The following is a 27688-nucleotide window of genomic DNA, read 5'->3' on the forward strand; positions in this document are numbered from 1 at the left end:
ATATTTGAAAAAAACTATTTTGTAGCTTAAATCATATCACGATATCTGATCATGATATCACAGAAACAGTATTTAGAAGGACATTTCAAAGTAAAAGTGTTTGTTTCGATATGGAATGTGTTTTACCACACAATAAAAACATATTAATGACACAACGTTAATATTTAAATCACAACAATAGACAGAAATAATAAAAAAAAATATTAATCATTGTAATAACGCATAGATAACTGTAAATAAAACTCTAAAGTTTTTTAATTATAATTTGCTTTTGGATGTGTTGCATTTAATAATGACATGATGTAACCTCATGTTTTATTATTATAATATTGTGAAATGAAAAACACATGTGTTGTGTTTACAAGACCTGAAATCGACTGAGGGGCCACATGAGGCTGTGTGAGTTTTAGACCCCTGTATTAAGCACAAGGCCATAGTATGAACCAAAGTTGTTACGAATATGCATTTAGAATTTTAGACGACATTATTTACGTCTTTAATTTTTCATTAAAGTACATTATGTGTGGGATATTTATTTCACCTTACTTTGAAAAAAAAATCGTAATATCGTCACTTCCGGTATATGTAACAACATCGGGCAAGAGCTGTAACTGGAAGCTAACGCTAAAGCCGTTATAACACACGGAGGCTAAATATGTCAGACACGGTGAGATATGAACTATTTAAAGGCTTTTGGTTCGTGTTAAGTGCGAAATGAAGAAGGTGAGCGGTGAAGTGGTGATATGTGGTCTCATGATGTGGTGATCGACTATGCTTACTGTTAGCTCATGTAGCTTCAGGCCCATTGCTTATTTTGCACTTTAGCTTAGCCGCTAGCTCTGGTTTCAGTCCATTTACAAAGTTGGGCCGTTAAACAACAAGCGTTACCTTAATGTGTGAGCTGAAACGAAGAGGTGCGTGAGTGCAGTATCGGCAGAAGTGACACCTGCAGGCCTGTCTGAAACACGCGTGTGGCGTTAACATGTTTTGTTTACTGTTATTTGTTGTGTGCAGGAGTCAAAACCATCCAGCCAGGACGGTGGAGAGAAGAAGGACGGAGAGTACATCAAATTAAAAGTGATCGGCCAGGTGTGTTTGCTCACGAGTAGCTCGTTTGTCCAGCTGAAATTTAAAAGATTTTTTTTTTTCTTCAAAGTTTATTTAAATGTATATACTCTTCAGAAATCCACATCACATATGTACTTTTGTGGAAACTGTCATGAATACAATGTAGACACTTGTTTATATAAAGAGTGCATAATGTTATATCAATAGGTCATAAATACTTCAAAAGGTACATAGTAGTAAGATGGTTGCGTACTGTTGCATTAGAAATACAATAGGTGGGTCAAAATATAGATTTGGTTATATATCGTCGTCCTTGCAATTTGATAATCAATTCGCCAGGACAAATATCGATGTGTTATCTACAAATTAAGGCACTCCCTGTAAATAATAATCCCTGCCAGTTTCCTCAAATCGGTACTGCTCAAATGAATTAGGGAAACGTACTTGGCTAAAGAAGAGGGAGTTTACAGTGGCATAATGCACCAATAATACAGTTTCCATTATAACTTTCTCTTTCTTCTCACAGGACAGCAGTGAAATCCACTTTAAGGTGAAAATGACGACACATCTAAAAAAGCTGAAGGAGTCTTACAGCCAGAGACAGGTATGAGGGAAAAGGAGCGTTTGTTTTTTTCCGTCAAAAATGCATCACTGAACATGAATCTCGCTTTTCAGATACAATGTTTTCTTCTACACGCCTGAGGATTGATAACATTTTGTTTCTTCCAGGGAGTCCCAGCAAGCACGCTAAGGTTTCTGTTTGAAGGACAGAGAATTGCAGATAACCAAACTCCAAAAGAGGTAAAAACTGTTTCAGTTATAAATTTCTCACAAGATACATTTTAAGCAGAATATAAATTCCATATAAGTAACTGGCAGGCTGCGGTTGCACTCTTATTTTATATTATTATATATTATAACTTGCCAAGGCTCTGTGACAGTTGAGCTGAAATTGGAGGTGATTTATTAGTAAAGGTTCAATATCTAAAAAAATGTCGCTCTCTGCTGTTTTTTCATGTCAGCTGGGGATGGAAGATGAGGATGTCATTGAAGTTTATCAAGAACAGACCGGCGGACTTTGGAACGATTAAACCTCCTGCATTTCTAAATCCTTTTTTTTTTTTCTTTTCTTTCTTATTTTGTATTTTATTTTGTATGTATGTCCGTATTTTTGTTCAGTTTCAAACCATCTGGATCAAAGTTGACTCTATCAGGGCTTCCACGTGGGAGGAGGAAAAGGTCAAAGGACTAGGAAAAGAACTGCAGCTCTTACTCTGAAGTTCAGGGATGCTCGTATTATTGACTCGAGCAACAGCAGCCAGTAGCATTTTTGGGTTTTTTTTTTGTTGTGTTTTTTTTTTTGGCTTTTTTCATCCTGTCTTTTTGGGGTGTCAACAAAAGCAAATAATGCTACACAGGAACAGGCTGCATTAAAGGAGTTGTTGAAGCACTGAGGGTCCAAAAAAGTAAAAAAAAGAAAATCAGCTTAATTTTGAGAACTTGTTGGAGAAAACAGGATTGAAAGACTGACGAAACCTAGAATGTTTTAGCTTTAAAACAAAGTACCATTGATTTAGTGGCAGGAAATCGAGATTAAGGACAAATAAATAAAGCTGTGTCAGCTGAGCAAACAATGTCGTAAAATCAACGTTGGATGACCTATTCCTTTACCTCAGTAAGCAGAGATTCAAAACTGGGATGACTTGGGCAAAACAAAAGACTATTTGTACTCTTGCTGTTTTCCTAAGGAAATATAAGAGAGGAGTTGACACACCCAGGTAGACGTTGAACATCGCGTCATTAGGCGTTTGATTCCACATATCGTCTTTATTTACATTCAGGGCATTTAGCAGAAAAAGGCGAGTTCACTCAATGATCAAATGATGTGCTGATGTCGTCTATATCTCATCCTCAGCGCCTCACGGCTGGTGAACACTTGAGTGTGTGTGTGTGTGTGTGTGTGTACCTCATTCACAGTCTCGTTGCCATGTTTGAAGAACTACCCCGTGGTGAAATTTAAAAAAAAAAAAAGAAAGAAGTTCTGACAATAATTGAGCCGACATGACAACGGTATTTGAGATTTGAAACATTTTTTTAAAAAAAACGATAACTGTGCTTTACTTGTATATGTTGTATTCAGTATTAGTGTGTTTGAATGATATGCCACGTGTATCTCCAGTGTCGTCCTTTATTTATATCGGAGGGTTTCGTTGAGTGGTGATGTTGAAATGTACGCCCGTTCTGGAAAGATTCTGCTCACTGACAGTCACAGTGTTTTTTAACTGGTGTGGTTTCTGTCATCCGGGAGTTTGGACCTCGCAACTCCACAAACAGTGACATGTTAAACGGCGGCTTTTATATTTTGTTTTTTCTTTCTTTGGTTGAAACTCTCAATCTGTGTACTGTTTGAAGTTCCTCAAGAGAAGGTTAAGATCCTTAACAGCCCCGTAAAGAAATCAGAAATAAGTGAGATGAACGAGAAACAAAGATAGATGCAAGGTGGAGACGCTGAGCTCCAGAATCATGAATGAATCCATGAAAAACTTGTAATGTCAAGGTTAAAGCTGCTCGGTAAAGGAATCCAGAATGGTGATGTACAGTCCACTGCCACAGTAAAACAAGACAACTAGGACAATATTATCCTTTCTCTAAAGGAAGTGATGCATCAGTGAACAGCTCAGGTGATTGAGATCCCACCACCACCGCTACCTGAAAGGTCGGGGCTGTAATTTGAGCCATAACACCGATGTCAGTGAGGTAAAGGGACTTAAAGGAACACTGATACAGATGGTTTGAAATTCTGGAGATGAGCTTTTTGCTTTTTTTTGAATAAAATATTTAAGAAAAAAACAATGCATTGTACTTTATTGTCATATATTCCATAATTAAATAGTATTTTTTTTACCTCCTGTTGTTCCTGTCAGACTGATCGTGATGGAGACAAATGTAGAAGCATTTTTCCAGAATAAAAAGAGAAATATTGTTGAAAAAAAGATAAAATAACAGCCCAAGCACTGACACTACCTGCATTTTAAAACTATAATTATACTCAAAGGTCCATTTTTAACATTACTTTATTTATGTACTGCGATGGACATGATGACAATTACATAAACACATGTGTGTACAACATCTACCATATTTGAACTGATTAATCAATTAAATAATTTAAATGACGAGCCGTACCAATGCGTTACAACCACATAATGAATCATACATAAGGTATTACAACTGAGCTTAATAACAACTTAGAAAAGAGATCGATATCGTACAAGGACTGTGGCTGCCGCATTTCAGTTGGTTTCATCCACATCAAACCAAAACTTGGAGTCTCTTTGTTTGTGGTGCAGAAATAAATCACAGTTCAGTGTTCCTGTGCAGCTGCTAAGATTTCTGTGCTCTCGTGTGAAATCGTGAATATCTCAGTCTCACAAGTGTTCGAGAGACTCAAACGCGAGGTTATCTTTGGCCCCGCGGCCCTCCGGGTGCACCTCTTCTTTCTGGAGTGGCTTCAGTGGTAGCTTGTATTTACAGAATATAATCCCAGAGATTACCATCAGAATCGATCCCACCAGCCCGACCCCGATGCCCGACCCCACATGCTGCGAATTAGGCGCTTGGGGCATTTTGAAGTCCGGTGGGAACGCGATGGTCTGATTGGTCACCACAGAGCTCAGGTTCCACAGCAGAGGAATGAGAGACATCGCAGCAGCCAGCAGACACAGACCTCCGGTGGCGAGGAACGATAAGCGGACTCTCTCAACGCCAAGGTTGACGTTCCTCAAGGCGTAGACACCACCGGCATTCCCAAACATGCCCACCACCAGAGACAGCACCATGAGAATCTGACCTGCCCCAATCTCTGGTGGCGTGAAGGCCTCGGAGAGACCGATGTACTCGCAGTGCATGACCCTGAAGCCAGGGGTCACCATGGTGTGGGTGTTGAAGCAGGCCCTCCACAGGCCCACCCAGGCCACGCCGGAGCTGATGACTTCACTGTCAGATATCAGCCAAACCCTCCACGGGATGAGTCCAAGGGCCACAGCGGTGAGAGTCCAGCCCACGCAGCTCACCCCGAAGGCGGCGAGCTGGGCGTGGGCTGTGTGGGCCAAGTAGGTCATAGGGAGAAGAACCACACAGGAAGTCCTGGTGATCGACAGCGGTCATGTGGGATGCTTCACAATCACGATGCAAAGACTGAGATCCCGACCAACCTCTCCTTGTTGTTTACTCTCTTTCCTCCACGCGCCTATTATCTGAGGTGATTTTGTCACCTGGGTTACCTGGCAAACACGCACCTGAGGCTCCCTGTGAGAGACACACACACACACACACACACACACACAACTTCTTCTTTTACTGTTCCCTGTAACAGGCGAAAACAATACTGAGGTGTAATGTTTTTTTCACAGCGGCCGTTTTGACACGTTTTCGCGAGGCAAAGCAGAAGTGTTTCCGATAACAATATGAATGGTAAATTTGATAGGAAATACATTCACACGGTGAAATAATCTCGCAGAGGAATTCACATGAAAACACGGATATGCCAGTCAGTTACAGAGAAACAGGCATGAATAGACTCAAATAAATCATATGTTTTGCTAATAATTTGTTTTTTTGTTGTTGTTTTTGTTTAATTCACTGACTTGTAAACCAATAAAGAACCTGAAGCCTTGTTTGGTGGGAAAGTGCCACTTAGTCGTGAAATAAGTCCCTCTAAATATTGGAAAATGTTTGATTTTCATTTGTATCTGTAAAACAGCCCTTCTGTTCTCACCTGTTTTTCATGTTGCATGTATGAGAATTCAAATTTTACATTCATATTTACATGATATAGCGAATGCTCTCCATTTCCTGTAATAAGAGTGATGTTTACATTAGAGGAGTTTAACTAAAACGGGAACAAGGAAGAGGAAACAAAGCTTATATATATTGTTTTCTCCACAAACCGTTACAGTCAACACTGAGAAAACTTCAATCCAAGATGGTTTATCATCCATTTTATCACTTCAATAACTAAATAAATGACTGTAATGCCAATTAATAGTTTTTAAAAATGATAATTACATCATAATTCCATTCTGTGACGTACCTGAGTGCTCCTCGTGACTTGTCTTCAAGCTGTGACTGAGTTTCCTTTTGATTCTCAGATGCAACAACGATCACACCACTTCCTGTCACACCTGCAAATGATTGACAAGATATGGGTCACATGCAGAGTCTGGCCTTCATTGTTATGGGAATTGAGTCCTTGTGTGACCGCGTGAGTCACTCACCTGTTTTGACGATGTGCAGGTGTGATGAAAAAAAAATGAACTGACAATTTCAGGTCATAAGTCATGAGAAAAGATTGAAAAAATTAGTTTTGACTAAAAACAGATCACTCAAGTGTGTTTGTCTGATGATTCCAAAGGAAATTTGGGCATTTTATGTTAAAAATGTACAGTATCTTAAAACCCCATGTTTGTTTAAGGTGAAGTACAGAAAAAAAAAAACAACAGGTGCAATAAAAGAGCTGTAAAAGCTCCCAGTATGTGGCTGTAAAACCTCCCCATCATATCATCACTGACTGTAAACAACAAGGAACCAATGTCCAATTTCAGGTTAATGAAAACCAGAATAAATAAAAGGTATGAGACATAAAAGGCACAAGACGCAATCTCTCCAATTCATCATTTTATTGTTTTCATGTCGGTGAAAGAGCACACAGCATACATAGAAGTGAGGGCTGTACACAGATCACAGCAGAGGGAGGCCACAGTAGGCACATCTTCATTTAAATATATATATATATATATAGAAATAATTATACTGTATATATGTAGAGTCCCCTACAAGGACCAAAGCAGAGAGTAAAGTGCTAACCTTTTGACTGACCTCCACGTAAATCAGCTTTTATTTTAGAAAAGGAGAAAATGTACATTGATTGAAGTCAAATCCACCAGCATTAAATTTAATTTTATTTAATTAAAAGGTCCATTTCAACATGAGATGTGCATTGAATGTAACAGTGACAGCTACTCGTAAAGAATCATACGCTACACAGAGGAAAGAAGAAAGGTTTTGCCTTCAAAAAGGTGGAAAAGAAATCTCGACGGTAACATTTTAAAAACTGAATTGTAAACTCAAGCTCATTTATGAGATTTGGGAATCAAACTCTTCATTACATTTTCTTTGCAAAAAGAGTGGACTTTAACGACATTTTCATAAAAAGCTACAATAAATTACTAGTAAATATTTCTTTAAAACATACTTAGTGATAATTAAGTATAAATGCAGCAATGTAAAGTGTGGGGCGTTAAAAATACAGCTCAGCAACACAAATAAGAAAGCGAGGCAGGAGATTGGAAGATCCAACCAAACGGATCTGATAGTGTACTGACTGAGAATTTAATTTGGTAAGTGTATATTTAGGTAATGATTTCTTTTAGGCTGGCACGTTTGAACACATTTATAATGATAATAATAATGATTTGAACTGCCGTCGCTGCTCCCTCTTTATTACCAGTACTGCTAGTGTTCATAACACTGAACGTGAAATCACTGAGGCTCCGGCAGCTTTTAACTCAAATGAAAACTTCTTTTCTAATGTTATTTGCCAAGAAAACAAGTCTGTCAGCGTGTTTGAGTGCTGTGGGAAACCTTACAAGCGCCCTCTGCTGGACACTGAAGGGTGTGCAGCAACACATTTCAAACAGGTCATTGAAATAATATTGTATTTCGAATGAAAAGTGACAGCCCGAGCTTCTTTGGAGCGTTTGAAATCCAATGTTTTTGGACGTAAACGGAGGTGGAGGTACAGTTTATGCCCTCCAAGCAAAAGGATGATGTTCTTTCACTCCTTCATTATTGAAATAAATGTTTATATTTCTTTGTAAATAATGACCAATTTTTAAACACATGGCCAAACACTTATTGAGTAAAATAGAAAAAAAATTGCAATAAACAATACATAGAGACAAATCCTCTCTGTGTCATCTTTACAGTATCCATTTAAAACATGAATTAATCAGTTAATTACAGTTAATACCAGTGTCTCTGTTCATGTCTAGTCAACATGTGCAAAAAGTGTTTCTTTTTTCTTTTAAATAGTAACTACTTAAAAACTATTTGGTGGAACAGAGCTACACAAGTGTGTGGTTGTCATTAAAACGACAAAGTCAATTACAAATGCTACGTGTTGCACCTTCAGGTGAAGTCATCAGAGCAGTGGCCTCTGCTCCAGTGGCAGACTGTCCAACAGGCACTTCAGCTGCTCCTCCCCCAGCTTGATCTTGTCCTCCAGCTTGCGCTGCTCGATGATGAGCGCAGACTTCATCTTCACAAAGTGCCGGTAGTCTTCCAGGCTCTCCGCGTCCAGGTGGACCTCCATGATGCCCGACACCAGCCGCTCTCGGCGGTCCAGGTTCTCCTTCAGCTCCTTGGCGTCTTCGTGCTGCCGCATCAGCAGCTTGCGTTTCTCCGTCAGGGTGCGCTACAGGGGGAAAACGAGAGTCATGAGTCACTCCACCAGAACACTGGAAGGACAGTCCTACTGTGACCAGTGCAGTTTACCTTCTCCTCCGGTGAAGCATCGTCCTCCAGGCTGTCGAGGGCGTTTTCGACCCGCGCGAGCCGCCCTGACAGCGACAGCAGCAGGCTCACCACTTTGTCCAAGTCGCCCACAAACATGCGGAATTTGTCCAGCTGGTTGGGCTGACAGAGACACTGCACGGTGGCCTCCACCTCTCGCCCTAGAGTCTCGTTGTCCTCCACGTCCTCCTGCAGGCTCTGCCGTGCCTCCCGCAGTATCTCCAGCTTCTTAGCCAGACTGGTGATCAGCTCTTGCTGTAAACAGCAACATAAAGGAGTGATTTATTTTTTAAAAGACAAAAATGTACATGTTCGATGGGTGTGTTCTTACTTTTTTACTTGCTAGGTCAACGTCCAGCTCGTCCTCAGAGTCCTGCTCCTCCAGCTGCCCCTGCATGTCTTTCATTTTGATGAGAAGTTCGGCTTTGGGAGCGGACGTGTTGTAGTAGGAGGAGCTGGGGACCAGAGACGCCGCTGCTGACACGGACACGTCGTCCTCCTCCCTCCTAAAAACACACACCAGGACAGAGGAGGAACAGATTCAGATCAGTTTCAACACAAACATATGAGTGTAGTGACACGTTTGGCCACCAGAGGGCAGACTGAGAGAAGGTTGAACAGGCTGTTTCTGGGGTGTAAACAAAAGTGCTTTTGAACTCTGTAACTCTAAATTGTCTTTATCAAGACAAACAGTTAAAATAAAGGAGTAGATAACTTTGCAAAAGCTAGGAGACTGCAGCTATTTTTTATTCTTTCCCTCACCTGTCGACACTCCGGGGAGATGATGGGGGCAGCCTGGAGCTGGATGAGGCCCTCCTCCTCTGTTGGGCTCCCTCCAGGATCTCCCCCTCTGGGGGGAAGAGTCCCTCCATGAGGTCCATGGTGGTCTTCCTGCCACTCTGGTCAAGGATGTCCACAAGGGACTTGTCTCTGCCCATGATGTCCCGGGCCAGTTCCTCTCGCTTCGCATCCTCTTCCAAGTGCCGAGCGCCCGTGGGGCTCAACTCGAGGACCGACTCCTGGGTCGACGTCGGCGCCTGACCTCGGTCCTGTGCGACCTGCCGCGTGTAAGCGCTGAACAGGGACGACGCCGGGTGCTCTGTGGCACCCAGGCTGGGGATGAAGGGCGATGGCACAAAGCTGCTGAAGGTGTCACTGCTTTGGGGAAGGTAGGCACGTCTGTCCCGGTCTGAGCTGCTGTCAGCGTGGACAATCTTCACAGGGACTTTCCTCACTGGACTGTTGACATCCATCACTTCTGCAAGCTTCACCTTCATTTCTGACCTGAATATGAAACAGAACTCACTTATGAACATTTTACAATAATGAGGCTTACATGCACAAATAAATTAAAACCATCAATTTGTGTTTTTTAATCACTGTTGCACTGGGGGAAATGCAACATTTGAGCATAAAAAAACAGCATGAAAATTAACTTTTAAACCTGGTTGTTTCTATTTCCTTCTCTCATCCAGTTCTTTATTTATCAATAATGTTTTAGAAGAGTTGAGTTTGTTTGTCTACATAAGATCTTACATAAAATTATAACAGGACCTTTACATTGAATTTGTGTTCCCTAATATGCTAGAAAAGTATTATTATGTGAATGTTCTTGTTTTATTTGTGCAGCTTTGTTCAAATATAAGAAGAGCCTCAAATGACTGTACACATGTTGAGTTAGGACAATAAACCAAAGTCGAGAGAAATAAGTTTTTTTTTTGTTTTTGTTTTTTTTAATAAACACCAGCGCTTCATAGTCGACCTCAAGTCTAATTAAAGGATGGATTGCAGAGAAGAGCAGCAAAGGTCACAGCAGCCGTGTGGCTTTAACAAAATTACAGCCTTCACTCTGATTCATCTCGGGCGGAAATCTGGAGGAAATCGACAACATGCTAAATCTTTAACATTTTAGGCACTCGCAGTAAGAATAATCTACTACTTCAAGACAAATTTGCACCTGAGCATGTGAATAATTTCATCCTGTTGTGTCGTTTGTTACTCTCTCATGTTCCATCCATGTTTACTTTTGAACTTGTTTACCTGGAGCTGTTATCCAAAGCCTCTTCAACTAGAACAGCAGGGAAAAGCTTTACGTAACAGGGGGCAACGAGACCCGAAGCACTCGGGGCTAAGCTGCTTACCTGAGCGATGAATCATCCTGCACGGACGCGGTTGGCGGCTTGTCCGTCAGCCTCAGTGGTGCAAACTGTGGCGAGGGAGACCGCGCGCGATCGGCTGCGGGAATGAAGAGAGCGGGCGTCCAGGAGGAGAATGGGGATGAAGAGGAGGGAAGAAGCGGCAGCTGCTCCTTCTCCTGCTCTGCTTCCACATCTCCTTTGCTCATGTCTGGTGCAGATGTTGGACTGAGGTGAGGGGAGCCGACTGGGGCGGGGCTAGCAGAGGAGGAGACCTGGGCAGGAGCATGGTGCTGGCCGTCAGAGCTAGAGCTGGACAGAGGCTGGAGTGCTGCCGGGTCCGACTGGGCGCCAGAGAGGAATTCCTGGGAGGAGGATGTGGTTTCTGGGCCTAAATGGGTCCTGGGTGGTGGCAGGAGGCCCTTGGTTTGTGGAGGCTGGGAGCCAGTGTTGGGGCTAAGGCTTCGAGGGCCTGAGGAGAGTGTGGTTTGGGAGGGACTAGCAGCATTAGGTTTGGTCCCGTGGTCAGAGAGGCCTGGTACTGGGCCCTCGTTTCTGGGTACTGACGGAGCAGACTGTGGGCTGTGGTCAGGTTGGTATTGCAGTGTGTCCTCTGCCTCTCCACTATAAGGATAAAGTAAAGAGAAAGCTGCATCAACACCTGAGGGAAACATGGTCTTACACAAATAAATAAAAACACAGAACAGCCCGCAACATAAACACAGAGATAAAGCAAAAATAAAAAGTATAATTGATGTTAATTCACAATTCATCTTTACAAAGGAGCTCAAACAATAGTAATACATTAATTGGTATTTTCTTATAAAGCTGATGTTCTGAACCGTTTTCCCACTGGTGCTCATGGATTACTATGTTTTTCAGAAGACACTAAGATGAGTCAGCTATCATTTGCAGGCTGAACCACTGCTCTGTTTAGGGAAAACAAGTCTGTGACTCATCAAAAAAAAAACAACCAACAACAGGGAAAAAGGCATCAGAAGCTGTTTACCTGGCAAAGGCACAGCCATGTTTACTCCACTATCAACTTTGAGCCATATGATTGGACCCTCTGTCTGTTGACAGATTTAAAAGCTTTAGATGCGTGTGACGCCTGGTCGTAGTGAGTGTGTGTGTGTGTGTGTGTGTGGTGGAGGCTTCACAAAGCTTTAGCCATGAGTGTAAAAACCACACAGACTCAGGTAGGGCCTAATTTAACTTCACTTATATTACAATTCTGTAATATGACATATATTTACATACGATGATTTTACTTTTTTAGTTTCTGGTGAGTGTAAATAAGTTGATTATCAAGAAAAAACGTTCAATATTGTGAGAATCAGGTCTGTTGGGACTTAAAACTGTGGGTAAATGAATTAGGCAGCCATTGATGCAGACTTTAGCTGCTGTAAATCCAAACTGAATCCCTCAAATTACATTAAATTTGAAAGAATAAGAAATTGATGGGAAACATGGACCAACGAGAACATCAAAAAATACGTCTTCTAATGTAACAATTTGGGATTTAGTTTTACGGTAAATGTAAAGTTAAACCGCTCAAAGACTCTCAGACTTTAGTGGTTTATCTTGTTCAAACACCACCCGCTTAAAAAGGTGCACTCAGTAACATTAAGAAGAAATAGTCCAGGCAACACTTCAGCTTGGATATCATGTAGTGTGTGGGGGTTTGTTATCACTTGTGGTGAAATGTCACATTCCTCGCCTTGTGCACAACGCAATAAAGAACAAAAACAGTCTGGATCGATTTCACCAGTCGACCAAGAAAAAGTCAGTGAAGGCAACAGATAGAGATAAGTGCGTGTTTTTTGTCAACAGCAGTTTAGGGATTAACCGTTACGCTCTCCACCTGCTGTAAACCTCCAGAAATTGCACAGACACCTTTTGTAAATGTAGGTGTAGTTTACTGGAGGAGTCAGGAGCATTAGCTCCAACATCAAGGGAGATAAAGTTGGGAAAACTAAAAGCTCAACACTCGGGGTACATTCCAGATTAACATTGAACTTGACAAGTATTTCCACTTGTTTCCACAGGTCAGAGTGGGCAAGTAGATGTGAAACACACTTGACAATCTGTGCCAGGGGTTCCCAAACTCTGGATCAGTACCCACAGACCTTTTTTTGGGGTTTTCTCAGTCTTATCCAAGCAAATGTCTTTTATAATCTGTATAACAAAACAAAATCTCACCTGGTATGCTGACCGCTCTCTTGAGCTTGAGGGTCTCTCCATGATGAGGGAATACTCTTCAAAACAAGAATGGAAACATTGGTTCTTTTCATCCTGAACAAGACCTTTAACTCTTCAATAACACAAACTTAAAAAGAGGCCAGGGAGTGTTTTTAAACATGGACTTCTCCAATCATTCAGAAATAAAAACAACCCACCTGTGTATGGAAGTCTGCAGAAGGGGAAGATCTTGATTTCTCATGGATGCAGATGGGTTTTTCCTCTGCATCCAGGATGTTTTCAGCAGAGTGATACCGCCCTTGAATCCTTGCATCTGGTGACTTCTTCTGCTTGTCCCACGTGGCCTGGTACTCAGCGAAGGTCCCGAGCCTCTGCTGCTCTAGTAAGTTCTGCTTATGACCATGTGGGCTGAGGTGGTTGGGGTCTGTGGTAGAGTTAGACTGCTCAGGCCGTTCAGAGGGAGATCTGTCTTTGCTTATCTCACCAAGGTCATGGTCTAAGTTGGTAACCTTATTTGACTTAAGTAGAGGTCTGGAAAATGCTGGTTTGGCCTCAAAATACTTCCTCTGTTCTCCAGAAGACCCTGTTTGAAGCTCTCCCTCCACTCCTACTTTATCGATCTTGTCAGGTTCTGAAAAGGAATGTGTTTTCTTTGCCAGGGGGAAACGCTTACGTCCTCTAATCCGTCCATTAGAAGTTTTAAGTACTGGCACCTCTGGTCCAAAGGGCTCCAGGTCACGTCTCTGGAAGGAAGTGGCCTGGAGAACCCTGGCTTGTGCCTCCTTCAGGTGGTCTTTGTAGGTGTTGGTAAATGACACACCAGAAGATGTAGGCGTCTCAGTGGATCTCCACTCCTCTACCTCATCATCATCTGCATCACAAGTCAAGGTTGCAGCACTGCGACTCTTCTGCAGTTGAGCCCGTTTCTGTTGTATCTCTTTGCGGAGAGTTGTGGCATAGCGGTCGCTGCGCCGATTCATTTTTCCACCGCTGGGGGACATGTTATCACCAGTATCCTGGGTGGACAAGACACCTGTGGTCATCGCTGCTGGTTGCCTTTCAGTGAGAATCCTACTTTCTTGGGTCAGGGAGTGGAGAAGTGGTGTTTTATGGGGGGATATTCTGTGGTCATCTTGAGGCACCCATGGGTCTTGCTGCCTTGGAAGATTGATCTTATGATCATTCGCTGGATGTGTTGGAAACTGTCTTTTGATGTCATTAGTGGGCCCCTCACCTCTGTTGGCAGCATTCTCTGGGCTGCGGCTACGATTAGAATGTTCAGACGTTTGATGGTCATAATATAGACCATTCCCACTGTAAGGCATTTGGGACTGAGGTAGAGAGTAATTTGCCATGACATTTCCCTTCAAGGAAGATGGGAAGCCTGGTTCATTGCTGTTTACCCAGTGAAGTTTACCCGTTTCCCCCCTCCAGTTCTCTATTTTGCCCTGCCAGGCTTGGAGCTCAGCAATCTGGACTGAATGCTTGCTTGCTGGAGCATAGTGTCTGCTGTACCCGCTGCTATCAAAGTTTGGGTTTGCAGCTGAACTTGTAATAGATGCTGTGGAGTGCCGGACATGCTTACGGCTGAAGACATTTGTGGGCAGATCCTGGAGGCTACGATAGTAGCTTCCTACACTTTGAGTCTTGGTGGTCGGGGTTGATCTTGTCTGCAGGTAGAAGGGGCTTTCATCGCTGTATTGCCTCTGGTGGGCAGGTATTTGGGTATACTGAGGCTGTCTAACATCATTGCTGGACAAGGAGAAGAGTTTGTTGGGGTGCAGCTGGTTGTGGTTGTGATCAGCTGTTGTGCCGGGATGGAGAAAATCTTTGGTGGATAAGGGGTTGAAGCTACGTCTGGCTTCTGAGGTCTTTTCCTGGTGAGATCTATTCTGGTCTTTTTCAGTCAGTTTTTCTGTTGATCTACCATGAGTCTTTGTTGGACCATTTGGCCCCTCGGAATAAGGGAACACTTTTGTGGCGGCAAAACTGTCGCTACGCAGGGGAGGAGGTGGAGGAGGAGACTGGGACTTCTTCTCCGGTACCTGCCAAACTGGGCTGATGCTGGGTTTCCCTGTAATGGAAACCCGAGAAGCAGGCCGCTCATCTGCCTGTGAACCCTCCCAGCATCCATTCCCTAGGGTTGGCTGGAGGTACCTGGGCCGCCCAGCCTGTTGAAGGCCTTCGCCCTGAAAGCCCTTGAAAAAAACGTTTTCAGTGCTGGTACCCTTCCTAGCGTATGTATTCTGAAGGTGAACAGGAGGGCTGGAGCTGTTGGAGAAACAGCTGAACCCAGATTCTCTTTTGCCACCTGGTCCACCAAGAGGCTCAGTGCCGCTCATGTGTTTGGTTGGGGAAAGACGAATGTGTGGGTAAGGGTGAGAGGGTCGGTCCAGTCTCTCCATGTTGTTCACTGAGCTGGACTGATGCTGAATGCTTTGTTCCCCTTGAGTAGACAAATCTTTGGACCTGGTGTGTATAAGATGAGCAAAAATGCCAGTTATGTTGATACAAAGCTACTCTTACTTTATGCTTGAGAACAATTTAATTCTGTCCTGTTTCACGTGGCAAACAAAAGCATCACCTTGCTTCATGTTTTGGCTGCCAGACTGGTGCTGGGGTGGCCTCTCTCCCAACGGGCTCTGACTCCACTTCGGTCAGCTTGGAGGAGTGCCAGGAATGGGGCCGCGAGCCCGGATCATTCTTTCTGCGAGGCACAGAGCAAACAAAACAGTTTACTCTCACAAGGGAGTGTTTGACATTTAAGCTCCAATAGGGGTTTTTCAAAAACACATAATTCAGCGGATTGGCTTGTTAGTCCACAATAAGAATCTGCAAACAACATGGGTGACATACTTATTCAAGACCAAAAGAAGGACGTGTCAGTTTCGTAATCCTAAATGTCATGACAGGCAGTAGAATTGTCACCTGGACTTCCATTGCAGAGCATGTTTTAGAAACGATTTAGTATTTCCCTATTTGTGATTTGTGTCTGACATGGAACTGGTCATTTTACTATCATATTCACTTTGCTAACACACAAACTTAAACATACCCTTTGAAGCGGTTCCTCCTGGACAGCATGTTAAAAGGGAATACAATTACACTTTTAATAGATGATAAACCCTAATTTCACGACATACACTAAAGCAGAACACCACGTAAACAAATATGAAAAAAATAAAAAACTAACACAAAAACACTATTTATAACTATTTGGTTTATTTGGACTAGCACATATGACACGACGAAAAAAAAAAGAAAAAAGATTTGGGCTCATCACAAACTACCAGCAAACACAACAGGGCATGGCTGACTGATGGTACCTCATAGAGCTTCGCAAAATCTTGGTGAGAAAGTTCCTCGCCACATGTACTTCGGTTTCTGACGGCATAGCGCGCGGAGATACAACATCAACCATTTTGGCCTGATCGGTGGCGAGTGCAAGGGAAAAGAGGGGGGACAGCAGGGGGACACATCGCCATCAACCATGAGCAGAAAAAGCATTCTAAAGACGTTTTTTTGGATACTTTCTGAGGCAAGGATCGTAGAGCAAAGTTTGAGGGCTAAACAGGAGTGTCTATTTAACCAGGATACTTTTATTGCACAAAAAACAAGTTATCCTTCCCTAAAACTAAGACATCTAATGCTCATATGATTCTTTTCAACAAACACTGCAAGGTGTGGACGACCTGCTTGGAACCAAGTTGCACTAACGCCACTCTAGCAGATGATTTATTAGGATAATCGGTAAAAGCTCATATACAGCATGACTACATTTCCATTAAATCCTTGAGCAGACATTGATCCAGAATGAGGTCTGGCCAAATAACCCACATATGGGCTGCGGTGAGCCTCTCTTTAATTGTGAAGGGCTTTCATGACAGGACGGGGAGACAGATCTGTCACAGCCATATGGTCCGTACAGAGCTTAGCCGCTTAGCTTACAACTGATTAGGTCAATTTATCTTGTTAATCTTTGCAAATATATGAGCAAAGAAGAAAGACAGAAGTTGAAAAGACATCACCCATCCTAAAAAGACACCAGTCCAAACTAAGACAACTGTGTTTGGAGTTTTTCCACAAAGTTCCCAAGTTCAAATGTCAGACTAAAGTGAAATATCTCAGCCAAATGAAACTTCAGTTGCCCCTGACTGGCAGTTTGACCCCGCTAGGCCATGATAGACGCTGCATTCTTTCAGAGCAGGAATGCAGGGAGGTATTTTCCCTCCCCGTTGTATCCTTGCTCAGAGTGGGGCATCTCTGTTGGCCATCTATCAAGGGCCTCAGTCTCCCAGTCTCCGTGATGAAATGAGTAGAGTGTCAGCCAGTATCGGTATCTGCCCGATACTGGTTAAAATCACGGGATCAGATATCACGAAGCACAGATTTGTAAAAACGTGACTAAAAATTGGATACAATGATGAAAAATGACCATATCCGACTGATATCGGTATTGTATTTACACAAAAACACACATACTAAAACGTAATTATCACACCAAAATTGTGTTTCGACGTTGCAGAATTATAATAAATCACATTATTAAGTACACCTGCTCAACTGCTGGTCAACATAAACATCTAAACATGTATACAACTTTAGACATTAAGATCAGATCGTAGAAGAAAGTCAATCTCAATGACTTTGAACATGGCGTCAAAGTATTTCAGAACTAGTTGATTTACTATATCTTATTTTAACGACCATTTAGTCTATTTCTTGTGAAAGACATTAAAGTTACAATTTTAAGTATTTTCAAGCACTTTTCAAACCTTGAAAACACATCAACGACGAGTATTTCAAGCATCCATGCAAACCCTGTCACTACTCTTTAGTGTTAGTTCAACTTAAATAAGTTTATACTATTCATAAACAGACAACAAGTACTTTTCTGCACGCGTGACATGTTTCTTTTCCCCAAACGCTAAAACAAAAGCATAGTTTGCGGTCAGCTGAGCGTCAGCAGCGAATGGGACGTCAGTGTTCAATCACTAAACATCCCAAAAACCTTCCCTCCCCCTGTTCAGCGTGACACAAAAAGTGAGAGTTGAGTTGCCTCCCAAACAAGCGTCAGCACAATGGAAATGCAAATGTCGCCTTTTCTAAAAGCGCAGAGGGTCTATTGTCAGGGGATACAGCTGCTCTGTCACAGATATTCCACCGGGGAGGAGACGCCAGTGCTCGCTCGCTCGCTCACAGGAAACAGGAGCCAAACTCGGGCTCGAGCTCATTCAAGAAAACATGAAACTAAAACACAGCTGACCCAGTTGGGTGTAAGTGCATCTGTCATTGAGAGGATTTATTGAGGTGTTAAAATTGGCATGACGTTGAAGCTGAAACACAAATCTCATCATGAATCACTTCCAAAACATTATATCTAAAAATGTGAGGTTATTGGACAAAAACAAACCTTACTCACATTAATATCTGTCCAGTATGACATTTTGCGAGTCATGAACTGTCAGATGAGTAGCAAATCTTTGCAAAGACACTGTAAAAGAAGGTCTAAAAGGTCTAAAAATAAGAAATTTATATTTATATTTCCATAAAAACAAGAGCATATAGGCAGAAAGATTTTAAAATGTTTCCAATACAAATACTCACTAACATTAAGGTTAAATAAATGAAACCTGACGTAGTAAATCAGTTTAAACAGCTTTGGAACTTGAATGTACGGGGTTTTTAGATGGTGTGCAAGACTGTATTCCTATTTATTATTAATTACTCTGTATCTCGAGTATAAATATTTGAAAAAACTAGAAATAGAGGTTTCAAATATTCTGACTGAGTGAATGAATGAATGGACTCACCGGCCCTGTGAATCTCCTCTGCTTCGCGGTGTGCGAGTGACCCGAACACGGAAAAAAAGGACACTTCACTTTTTCGCTCTTCAGCCAACTCCGTCAAAAACACTTGAGGACAGAAGACACAGTGATCTCTGACACCACCGCTCCCACCACTGTGACAGAAACGAGAGCTGAGGAATCTGGCAACTCCATGACTGAGGAGCTACAGCCCCCCCCAGTGTGAACACACACACACCAACACACTCCACCTTGTGCTGCAGAGATTTCCTCGGGGGATTATTAAGTGGGATTTAAGACAAGGGGGGAGGAGTTATTGTCCTCCTGTCCCGCGTCCTTGCTGTAATCTAATGTTTGGACTGCGAGTGGCCCGAGAGCGTCAACACCACTACAACAGCTCACTTTGTCACAGCGTGGACAAATAAAGCTGACAGTTACTGATGTTCATACGCCAAGATTTTAACCGTACAGGCAAAAAGGTGTTTGTTTCTTTTGACTTTTTTGGAATGAGATCCTTCAAAATGAACATTTTCACCACAGTTTTCTCTCTAAATCAAACATTAAAGTCTCCTCAGTCTCCGAAAAAAAACCAGGGTTTTCTGCCCTTTATCTCCTCCGGTATCCTCGTAAAACACAGTGCAGACAGGAATGTTTGGATTTGGCCCTCGTCTGTTTTGAGAGATACCAGCCAATGTCAGACTGAGGAGGAGGAGGAGGAAGGAGGAGGAAGGGCAGATACCGAGCAGCTCCTTCACCACCAAATACCTTTTTCCTGTTGAGAGACTGCAAACTCTGCAAAACAAGCTCTTTGTATTATCTCCCAGCTCAGCTCTGTGAATTAAATGATGGCCTGTTTCTGTCAAGATTGTACGTATACAATGAAACTGGTCTCTAAAGTGAAGTTTTGGCCAAACGCAGCGTCATAAATCTGTCACAAACAAACAGGCAAACATATACACGTCATGATTTTTGTGCAGACGATACAGGAAATGTCAAACTTCCTGTATTATTTGTCCATGTATCTTTCAAATAAAGATCAATATGAATTGGAGAATCACATTTTTGAACCCACACATAATAGGGCTGTGATAATGAATCGATTATTAATCAACCGCTAGATTCTTTCATCAGTTATTTTGATCATACATCTGATCTTTTTGAGTGTTTCTTTAAATAGTTTTCAGCTCTTAAATGTGAGTCTTTTCACATTTCTTTACTTAACTGAATCATGCTGGTTTGTGGACACAATAAGACACATGGGAACATCATCGTTTAGAGATTTGGGGACATTTTCGGACATTTTCTGGAGCAAACAGTTAATCGAGATTATTAAAGTAATCTTAAACTGCAGCCCTGAGTTCAAACTTCAAATGCAGTCAAATCAAAGGATTCCTCAACTACTCTGTCCTTTATTCAACATTTTTACATTAAAACTGACGTTCACTTTCTAATAAATGATGCCCAGTCAGATATTTAGGTGATATAACCTTTACTTCTGACTTCCAGCTTCTATCAGACAACTCAGTGGTGACATACGCAGCAGCAGCAGCAGCAGCAGCAGCAGCAGCAGCAGCCTGTGAGGCGCACACAGAGCTCTGAACACAGTGTCACACAATAGAAAGTGCCAGTGTCATCACAGCTGGGCTTATCACTGTGTCACCCGCCTGCACTGGTGGTGACAAACAATAAAAAGAGGGGAGAGGGGGAGACCAAAATACACGAGGGAGAGTCACCGGAATGAATAACCTGGAGACAGACGACCACAGCTGGAACATCTGGGGCTCAGTCATAAAATGAACGCAGCAAATCCTGTGCACGCGTTCTCTGCTGCTACTATGACTCATTACGCTGTTATTAAGCAGTTTTCTTGTTTTAAATCGCTCGCTTTTCTGTACGCGGTTAGGGTTACTCATCAGTGGCTCATTATTCAACCGTTTAATCAGTTTTTTAGTAATTAAAAAGAAGTTCTCTGTGATTTTTCAGCTTTTTAAATGTGAATATTTTCTGGTTTATGGACGAAACAACTTGTCAGTAAGACTCGTCAGACTGCTGCAGCCCTAATGAATTCATTATGGATTCACACTTTCTATTTGTTTCTCACTGAATTTAACAGGGTCATATTTCTTGTCATATTAAATTTCCTATATTTATGTTACTAATATTCTGTTTTGATCTTAAACATTCAGTTTTCTTGTTATTTTGCTTCTAAAGGAGCAAATATTACACTTTTGATTCAACAGTTAATAATCCCAGAAATGAAACGTGACGACGGCAAAATACGTAAACACTAGATTCCACATGTTTTCTCACAATCCCACATTTAGAAACACATTAAAAAGAACGTATCATCCATCAATGGACCCAGTGAGGCCTGGATTTGAAATCACAATCACACAGAAATTCAAAGACTTTCAAAGATTAATCAGAGATTAGGATTTGCCTTCATTTGGGGCTGCAGCTAACAATTATTTTCATAATCCATTAATCTGTTGATTAGTTGTTTGGTCCAATTCATGTCAGTAAACCTGGAAATGATGACGTTTCCAAATGTCTTCTTGTCCAAAGACCAACAATAATCCAGTTTGAATGATTTCTGTGTTATATATATATATATATTAATGAATGGAGTAATCGCTGTGAATGTGTTTTTGTAGTTTCTAATTTGGTGCAAAACGTCTATTACTGGAATAGGAACTGTGTCTTAACGTAAAAACATGGACACAGACACAGAATGAACAGTTACCTGCACTAATGCTGTCATCCATTCTGTCCTTTCCTTCACATAAATCCACAGGATGTTAAAGAAAACAAAAGAAGAAGAAGAAGAAGAAGAAGAAATCCCCCCTGGAGCACTTTTCTTCCTCTGTGTATTCACCACTGATCCTCTGGGAAATGGGTCACTCACTCTCTTTCCACCTTTTATGTTTATGTCGTCTAGATGGACAAACCCCCTTATCTTCAAAGTTACTCAGCGACCTCCTGATCTAATCCCACGTGTCAGGAGACACGATGATTGAATCGGGGGGGTGAAACGACAGACGAGGGAAGTAGAAGAGAGGAGGAAATACCTTTTTCTTTCTTTATCTTCTAACACCAAGCATGTCCAAAGAGACAGGAGCGCTCACTCTGTGTCTGTGTGTGTGCGCGCGCCGTCGTAGCCAAAGCCTGTGAAAACAATGGGCCACTGCTGATACGGCCTATCCCACTAAGTAGTGTCAACTCACCTAGGCAACACGGGTCGTACCACTCCTCCTGCAAACAGGGGAGGAAGCCAGAGCTCAATCACCGTCTAGGTCGAGTCAGCGGCGTCTGAGAGCAGGTTTTTGAATTCCCCGTCTTATATGTGAGCGCGGTGTTTGCTCTCTGAACTAAATCAGAGTGAGACATTTGTCAGGAAAAAGCAGGTTTTCTTAAAAGCAGGTTCTCGCGTCCACCTTTTCTCCTCTCTGTTGACTCGACCCCACTCTGCAGCGCAACTGAGCCCGGGCCTCTGGCTTTGCTGCGAGTAATTGGATTCAGGCTTTAAGACTCTGTTGACATTTCAGTGGTGTGATTGTGACTGAGCGGGACATCACGCACGTGAAATAAGTCCAAATTTAGGAAGAAACAACACAAATGTTATCTGTATGGAGAAAAGTGCAACTTTTTCTTCCGTAAAGAGGTTTACACGAGTTATTTGGTCAATTTAAAAGCTTTTTGAGTTTCATATCATGGTGATTTTACACGACTGTAGAGCTGCAAGTAAAGGTCTGTTTCATATTTGATGAATCGAGTAATCGTTTGGTTCATAAAATGTCAGAAAACTTTAAAAAAAACCTTGATCAGTGTTTGTCAAACCTGGATATGATGACGTTCTCAAATGTCACAAACCAAAATGACCCAGTTTTAATGATTTCTTTGTTATATGGAGCAAAGAAACAAAGAACATATGCACATTTAAGAAGCTGAAACAATCAGAAATCTTGTTTTAATCATGAAAAAAAAAGCTTCAAACCAATTCATCGAGTGATTGTTTCATTATTTCAAGCCATTTATATAAGATTTATTAAAAACACATGCATAAAAGGAAGTTGTGATTCATTTATCAAACATAATGTCTTGGAAATGGCTGGTTTATAAATTCAAGTGTAAACAGCAATAAACTTTATATTATGCACAAATCTGCTCTTGTCATAAATTGTAGATTAGAAGGTTACATAAAAAGACTGCGAGACACTGCGCTGCTTCTAGTCTCTTCATCATGAGGAATTATCACTTTTTCTGTCGTCTACATCTTTAAATCATCACAAATTAAAAATCTGATTTCACTGCCATTGTAATATTTCATCCACATTAAAATATAAAACCAAGAAACACCCATGTAGTGAAGTCATGTCTCCACTGGGGGGAGCCAGTCCTTACACAGGATCATTATCTGCTCACTGACAAATAAAAACAGGTTTGCTGTTTCTTAAATGTGAAGAACGCCTGCTTTCTTTGCTCCATGTAACAAAAACATGACTGAAACGGTATTATTTTTTGCTTTATGGACAAGACAAAGCGTACGAGAACAGCATTATTTCATGTTTTGGGAAACAACGATCAACAGGTCGATTCATTCTGTGACATTTCATGGCTCAAACGACCCCATAGCGATCTTATTTCAGAGGCTTCATAAGAAATATTAGTGAAGTCTGATAATAAATTTAAAAAATTAAAAAATAACTGCAGTAAGTCTGGGTTTAACGGAGGAGATTCTGACGCACTGGAGCCAAACAGAGACTCGCGTCTCAGCCGGTTTTAAATTCAGCATCGTTGAGACGACGAGCTGCAGCTGTGGAGCAGCAGGTTTGACAACGGCAGGTGTTTTGAGTTTGACGGCAACTCAAGAAGGAGCTAAAAAGCAACCAAAAAAATAGAAAATTAACAGTAAAATTATCACAACAGTGTTCTTGTAGCTTCAATCAACTAAAAATATGTTTTTATATATTTTAAATAAGATATTATTTGATGAATATTCTGCAAAGTGGTGTTTACAGCATCAGAAAAGAGTGAAAACCTTGTTCCCTAAGCTTAAGGTCATTAGAAAAGGCAATTTTGTTTGAATATATTAACATTTAAAAGGCATGTACATGGATTAAAAAGATTTTTGTGGAATAAATCTTTAAAAAATGAGAGTACACAGATTAATATTTGGGTGGAATGAACATGAAAATGTTGAGAACTGTGTGTTTCCTTTGCTACAGAGCAGTTCTATTAAAAATACAGGAAAAACAGCACTGACAAAGTGAAAGTGTGAGTCTGAGAAGAGTTTTTGTGAAGATAGATAAGTCACTGAGCTTCAATCGTCGGTGTAGTCCACTTCCTGTGTTTCGTTCACTTGAAGCGAACCGAGATCGACGTTTTTAGACGGACCAGAGTTTGGATTCACACCTCCCCAAACCAACCGGAACGTACGAGCAAACAAACTAGGGTTTGATTTAGAAGGTGTGAATGCACCCTAAAAGTGATCAGCGTCAGGTGCACAGGGCAATCGTTCCAAACAGCTTAGTAGTTTCCTTAATAAACTTGTAGTAATGTTATAACACTTGTGCAGGGACACTGGGGCTTTGTCACTTTGTACAAAAATCCCATTTAAACTCAGGTGTTGGCATATTGGAGTATTTGTATAATATGTTATAAGGCGCTGTGTTTACAGGAGGTGACATTGATGCTACATGTTCCGACATTTTTTAAATCTTGTTAATCTTGAGATAACAGGCTGAGTGTTGCTGCAAGAACAACAAATACTTCATACAGTTCTCGCACTACAAGGCTGGAATCACTCGGTGAACCCGAGGTCATTTGAGTTTGGCGCTGCTTTGCTTTTACGACTTGTGGTACAGTTTTCAACCGCGTGCACACACTCTGGTCAAACCTTATACTCGTGTTTGACCGAGTTGTTTTGTATATTTGACCCACTGCTGTCTGTGGTACCTTCGGACCGCCATGGTCAGGGTCTTATGGGAGCTCTTCACCAGACAGATTGCTTCCTGACGGGAGCCGCTGAGCGGGACGGCGTTCACACTCACCATCTCATCTCCAGCCTGGAGACGGACCGAGGCTGCGGCGCTGCCCTCCTCCACCTGAACACGCAAACACAGGCACATGAGTATGGAAATGTATTTGTAAAAAGAAAAAATTCCGGGTCTGTTTTTATGAGATTTTCCAACGGAAGCTAGTTGTAATACGCTTTTGTTCAGCCGTTCAGTGTCAACAATAATATATGCAAGAAATTAGGGATGAAAAGCATAAAATCTGACATCGTAAATAACGTATAAATCACTAAACACAAACTGTAAAGACAAAGACTGTGGCTCGGTGGTAAACACAAACATGTGACATGCATTTCTTTATAATACTTCTTTCAGACACAGAACTCTAAATTATTATTAATATTCTTTCAGTTTTAGTTGTTTTTTTCTTTATATTATTGCTTATTTTTATTCATGCTTTAATACTTTTTATTTTCAATTGTCCAAATAATCAGAATAACGTACCAAATGAACCATTATCGTGTTGTCTGCTGTTGTTCAAACACCAAAACACCAGACACTGAATAAAATATAAGGCAGAAAAATGAGAGTAATTGTAAGGTGAGAGTATGAAAACTAGAATAAATGATCTGTATCTCATTGGAAATCAAATAAATTGCCAGTGTTTGATAGTATGAGTGTGTTGTCACTGAATCTTAAACAACAAACAATCCTTTTCCTGTCTTATTTTTGGAAAAAGCGGCTTTTTTAACGTGGGTCCAATTACATCAGCGCCTGTGTTGTCCAGAAACCCGAGTAATCTGATTAAAAATTAAATCCTGCACTGACTGTAACCTGAGAAATTTGGAGGTCTGAGGCACTGAACTGCTCTTCACACCAGCTGCTGCTGCTGCACATTCAAAATAAACCTGTCTTCAAACCCAACGCCATGACATTTCGTAACATTTCTCAACTGCTGCGACCTCGCTGCAGCTCGCACATGAGAGCCGACATTTTTGAAACTTATGTGTCATATGTCACACACCGGTGGCGCTCAGTTTAAGGATTTGTTGACACGGAAAAGGTTTTAAATTCAACACTGTGCATCTAATCAGACGGCAAAAGAACGTTCCACACTTTAATCTCAACGCTTTTGGTGTTTTCCTCTGGAAAAATGAAGAATTGATTTGATTTTGGTGGTGATTGGCATTTAAATAAAGAAACAAATACATATATTAACCTTGTAAAATAAGGGAGTGTATTGACACTAAGGATTTTTGAAATAAACATGCAAATTATCCGTTCTATTCCTTTACTTTAAACATTTCTGTAGTTATTTTTTGTTGTCATGTGACCTTACATGACTTAAAACACCCTTAAAAACCTGGGAAATTATGAAGGACACTTTCTTTGAATTAAATTGTAAACAGAAGAATCAGTCATGGACTCTGTTACCTTGGTGATGACCAGAGGCTCCCGGTGCTCAGTGCCTCCTCTGAGGGTGAAACCCCAAGGAGCTTTGCCTTGAAGCTGCACCTCCACCAGCCTTTCTTCCTCCTCCTCCTCCTCATCTGCCTCCTCCTCCTCCTCTCTCCTCCTCTGACCTAGGCCTCGCCACTTGCTCACCTCCGTCCACCACCTCATCCCTCCTGCTGACGCTCCTCTGGGGTCCACAGCGTCCATGCTCCAGTGGACGCCATCAACGCCAGCTCACTCTGAAAAACAGTTAAAAATAAATAAATAAACAATAATAATAATAATAATTATTATTATATATAAGAGTAAAACATTACCAGATACATGAGGGTGATATTGATTAATATGATCAAAATGTGGCCTGTCATCATCAAGACTAGCAACTGTAGAAACATGTTTACTTATTAATAAAGTGAAATAAAAAAGGATATGAATGATATTGGATATAATATTATGTTAGACTTAAAAGGGAAATTACAAGAAATTAGTAGTAAGTTGAATATTGAAAAAATATAATGATTCAATGTATTTATGCAGTATTTACACAAAGTGAAATTATTATTTTTTAAAGTATAATCTTTTATTGATTAGACTGTCTTTTCAAAGGAAAATCCTGGTTGAAAATGTCCCTGTAATATAACATATTACGTCGAAGAGGTTTCCTAGTATACAAGTGTTAAATCGGGCTGCTACAAACATCGACATCAACAAAACCGTTTTACGTAAAAACGACGTTTAAAACTTACTTGTAAATGATGTTACACGCTCAAAAGCTGTGGACAGACGTCCAAACAATAACACGACCAACGACAGGTCGACCAGGTGATGGCGGACGCTCTGCTGTCTTCAGTCCCGCTCTGAGTCTCTCTGTGTCGGGCAGCAAACACCGACAGTCTGCCCCTCCTCCTCCTCCTCGCTCCTCTGCCCCGGTACCTTCTCACAGGTGATCCGTAATGTTATTGCGCCCCCCAGCGGCACTAATCAGGCACTAAGTGTAGCAGCCAATCAGAAAACAAGCGCTGCGTCATCTCAATTTGCATAGAAGCAAAACGAGCTTGGTATCTTAACACAGGTGATTCGTGATGTTATTGCGCCCCCTAACGGCAAAATATCTTTCTTTCTGCTATCAGTTCGTGTGCCACACCTATCAGACACAAGCGCTGCGTCATCCTAATTTGCATACATTCGAAAACGTTCCTTCACACAGTTGATCTGTTGATCTGTGGTCTTATATCGCCCTCTAGTGGCAACATGCTGTAACATCAGTCAACGACTTTCTCTCTCCCCACACCAATGGGACGCTAGCAGGTGTAACAGCCAATTAGAGACAAGCGCTGCGTCATCCTAAATTTGCATGCACCCAAAAACGTTCCTTCATACAGTTCATACAATCTGTGGTCTTATATCGCCCTCTGGTGGCAAAATGCTGCGTTAT

General features: G+C 41.5%; 3 protein-coding genes across 11 annotated transcripts; 1 reads left to right on the top strand and 2 right to left on the bottom strand.

Annotated features, from left to right (window-relative positions):
* The first annotated feature begins 566 nt into the window (after positions 1–566).
* sumo1 (small ubiquitin like modifier 1) lies at positions 567–3921 on the top strand. The gene is made up of 5 exons (XM_044052803.1): positions 567–667; positions 1015–1089; positions 1595–1672; positions 1798–1869; positions 2091–3921. Exons 1-5 carry the CDS (start codon positions 656–658, stop codon positions 2157–2159), a joined length of 306 nt encoding a protein of 101 aa, XP_043908738.1. The 5' UTR covers positions 567–655; the 3' UTR covers positions 2160–3921.
* Positions 3922–4124: 203 nt separating this feature from the next.
* Positions 4125–6298, bottom strand: LOC122786460 (claudin-34-like). The gene is made up of 2 exons (XM_044052790.1): positions 6161–6298; positions 4125–5376 (listed from the first exon to the last, which is right to left on the bottom strand). The coding sequence occupies exon 2, from the start codon at positions 5187–5189 to the stop codon at positions 4497–4499; it is 693 nt and encodes a 230-aa protein (XP_043908725.1). The 5' UTR covers positions 5190–5376; positions 6161–6298; the 3' UTR covers positions 4125–4496.
* A 433-nt stretch (positions 6299–6731) lies between these two features.
* LOC122786416 (protein Shroom2-like) lies at positions 6732–27140 on the bottom strand. Of its 9 annotated transcripts, none has more exons than XM_044052708.1 (13): positions 27000–27140; positions 26233–26492; positions 24835–24888; positions 16304–16404; positions 16033–16050; positions 15562–15684; positions 13175–15446; positions 12978–13033; positions 10782–11399; positions 9403–9924; positions 8972–9146; positions 8623–8895; positions 6732–8542 (listed from the first exon to the last, which is right to left on the bottom strand). In XM_044052708.1, the coding sequence occupies exons 2-13, from the start codon at positions 26458–26460 to the stop codon at positions 8270–8272; spliced, it is 4713 nt and encodes a 1570-aa protein (XP_043908643.1). In that variant the 5' UTR covers positions 26461–26492; positions 27000–27140; the 3' UTR covers positions 6732–8269. The 9 variants fall into 9 exon arrangements, with proteins under 9 accessions (XP_043908643.1, XP_043908676.1, XP_043908651.1 ...); XM_044052741.1 differs by lacking the exon at positions 27000–27140 and adding an exon at positions 25303–25357 and having other exon boundaries at positions 26233–26266; XM_044052716.1 differs by lacking the exon at positions 16304–16404 and having other exon boundaries at positions 24740–24888.
* Positions 27141–27688: the final 548 nt, after the last annotated feature.

The sequence above is a fragment of the Solea senegalensis genome, linkage group LG2 (genome assembly GCF_019176455.1).
Source record: "Solea senegalensis isolate Sse05_10M linkage group LG2, IFAPA_SoseM_1, whole genome shotgun sequence".
Classification (NCBI taxonomy): domain Eukaryota; kingdom Metazoa; phylum Chordata; class Actinopteri; order Pleuronectiformes; family Soleidae; genus Solea; species Solea senegalensis.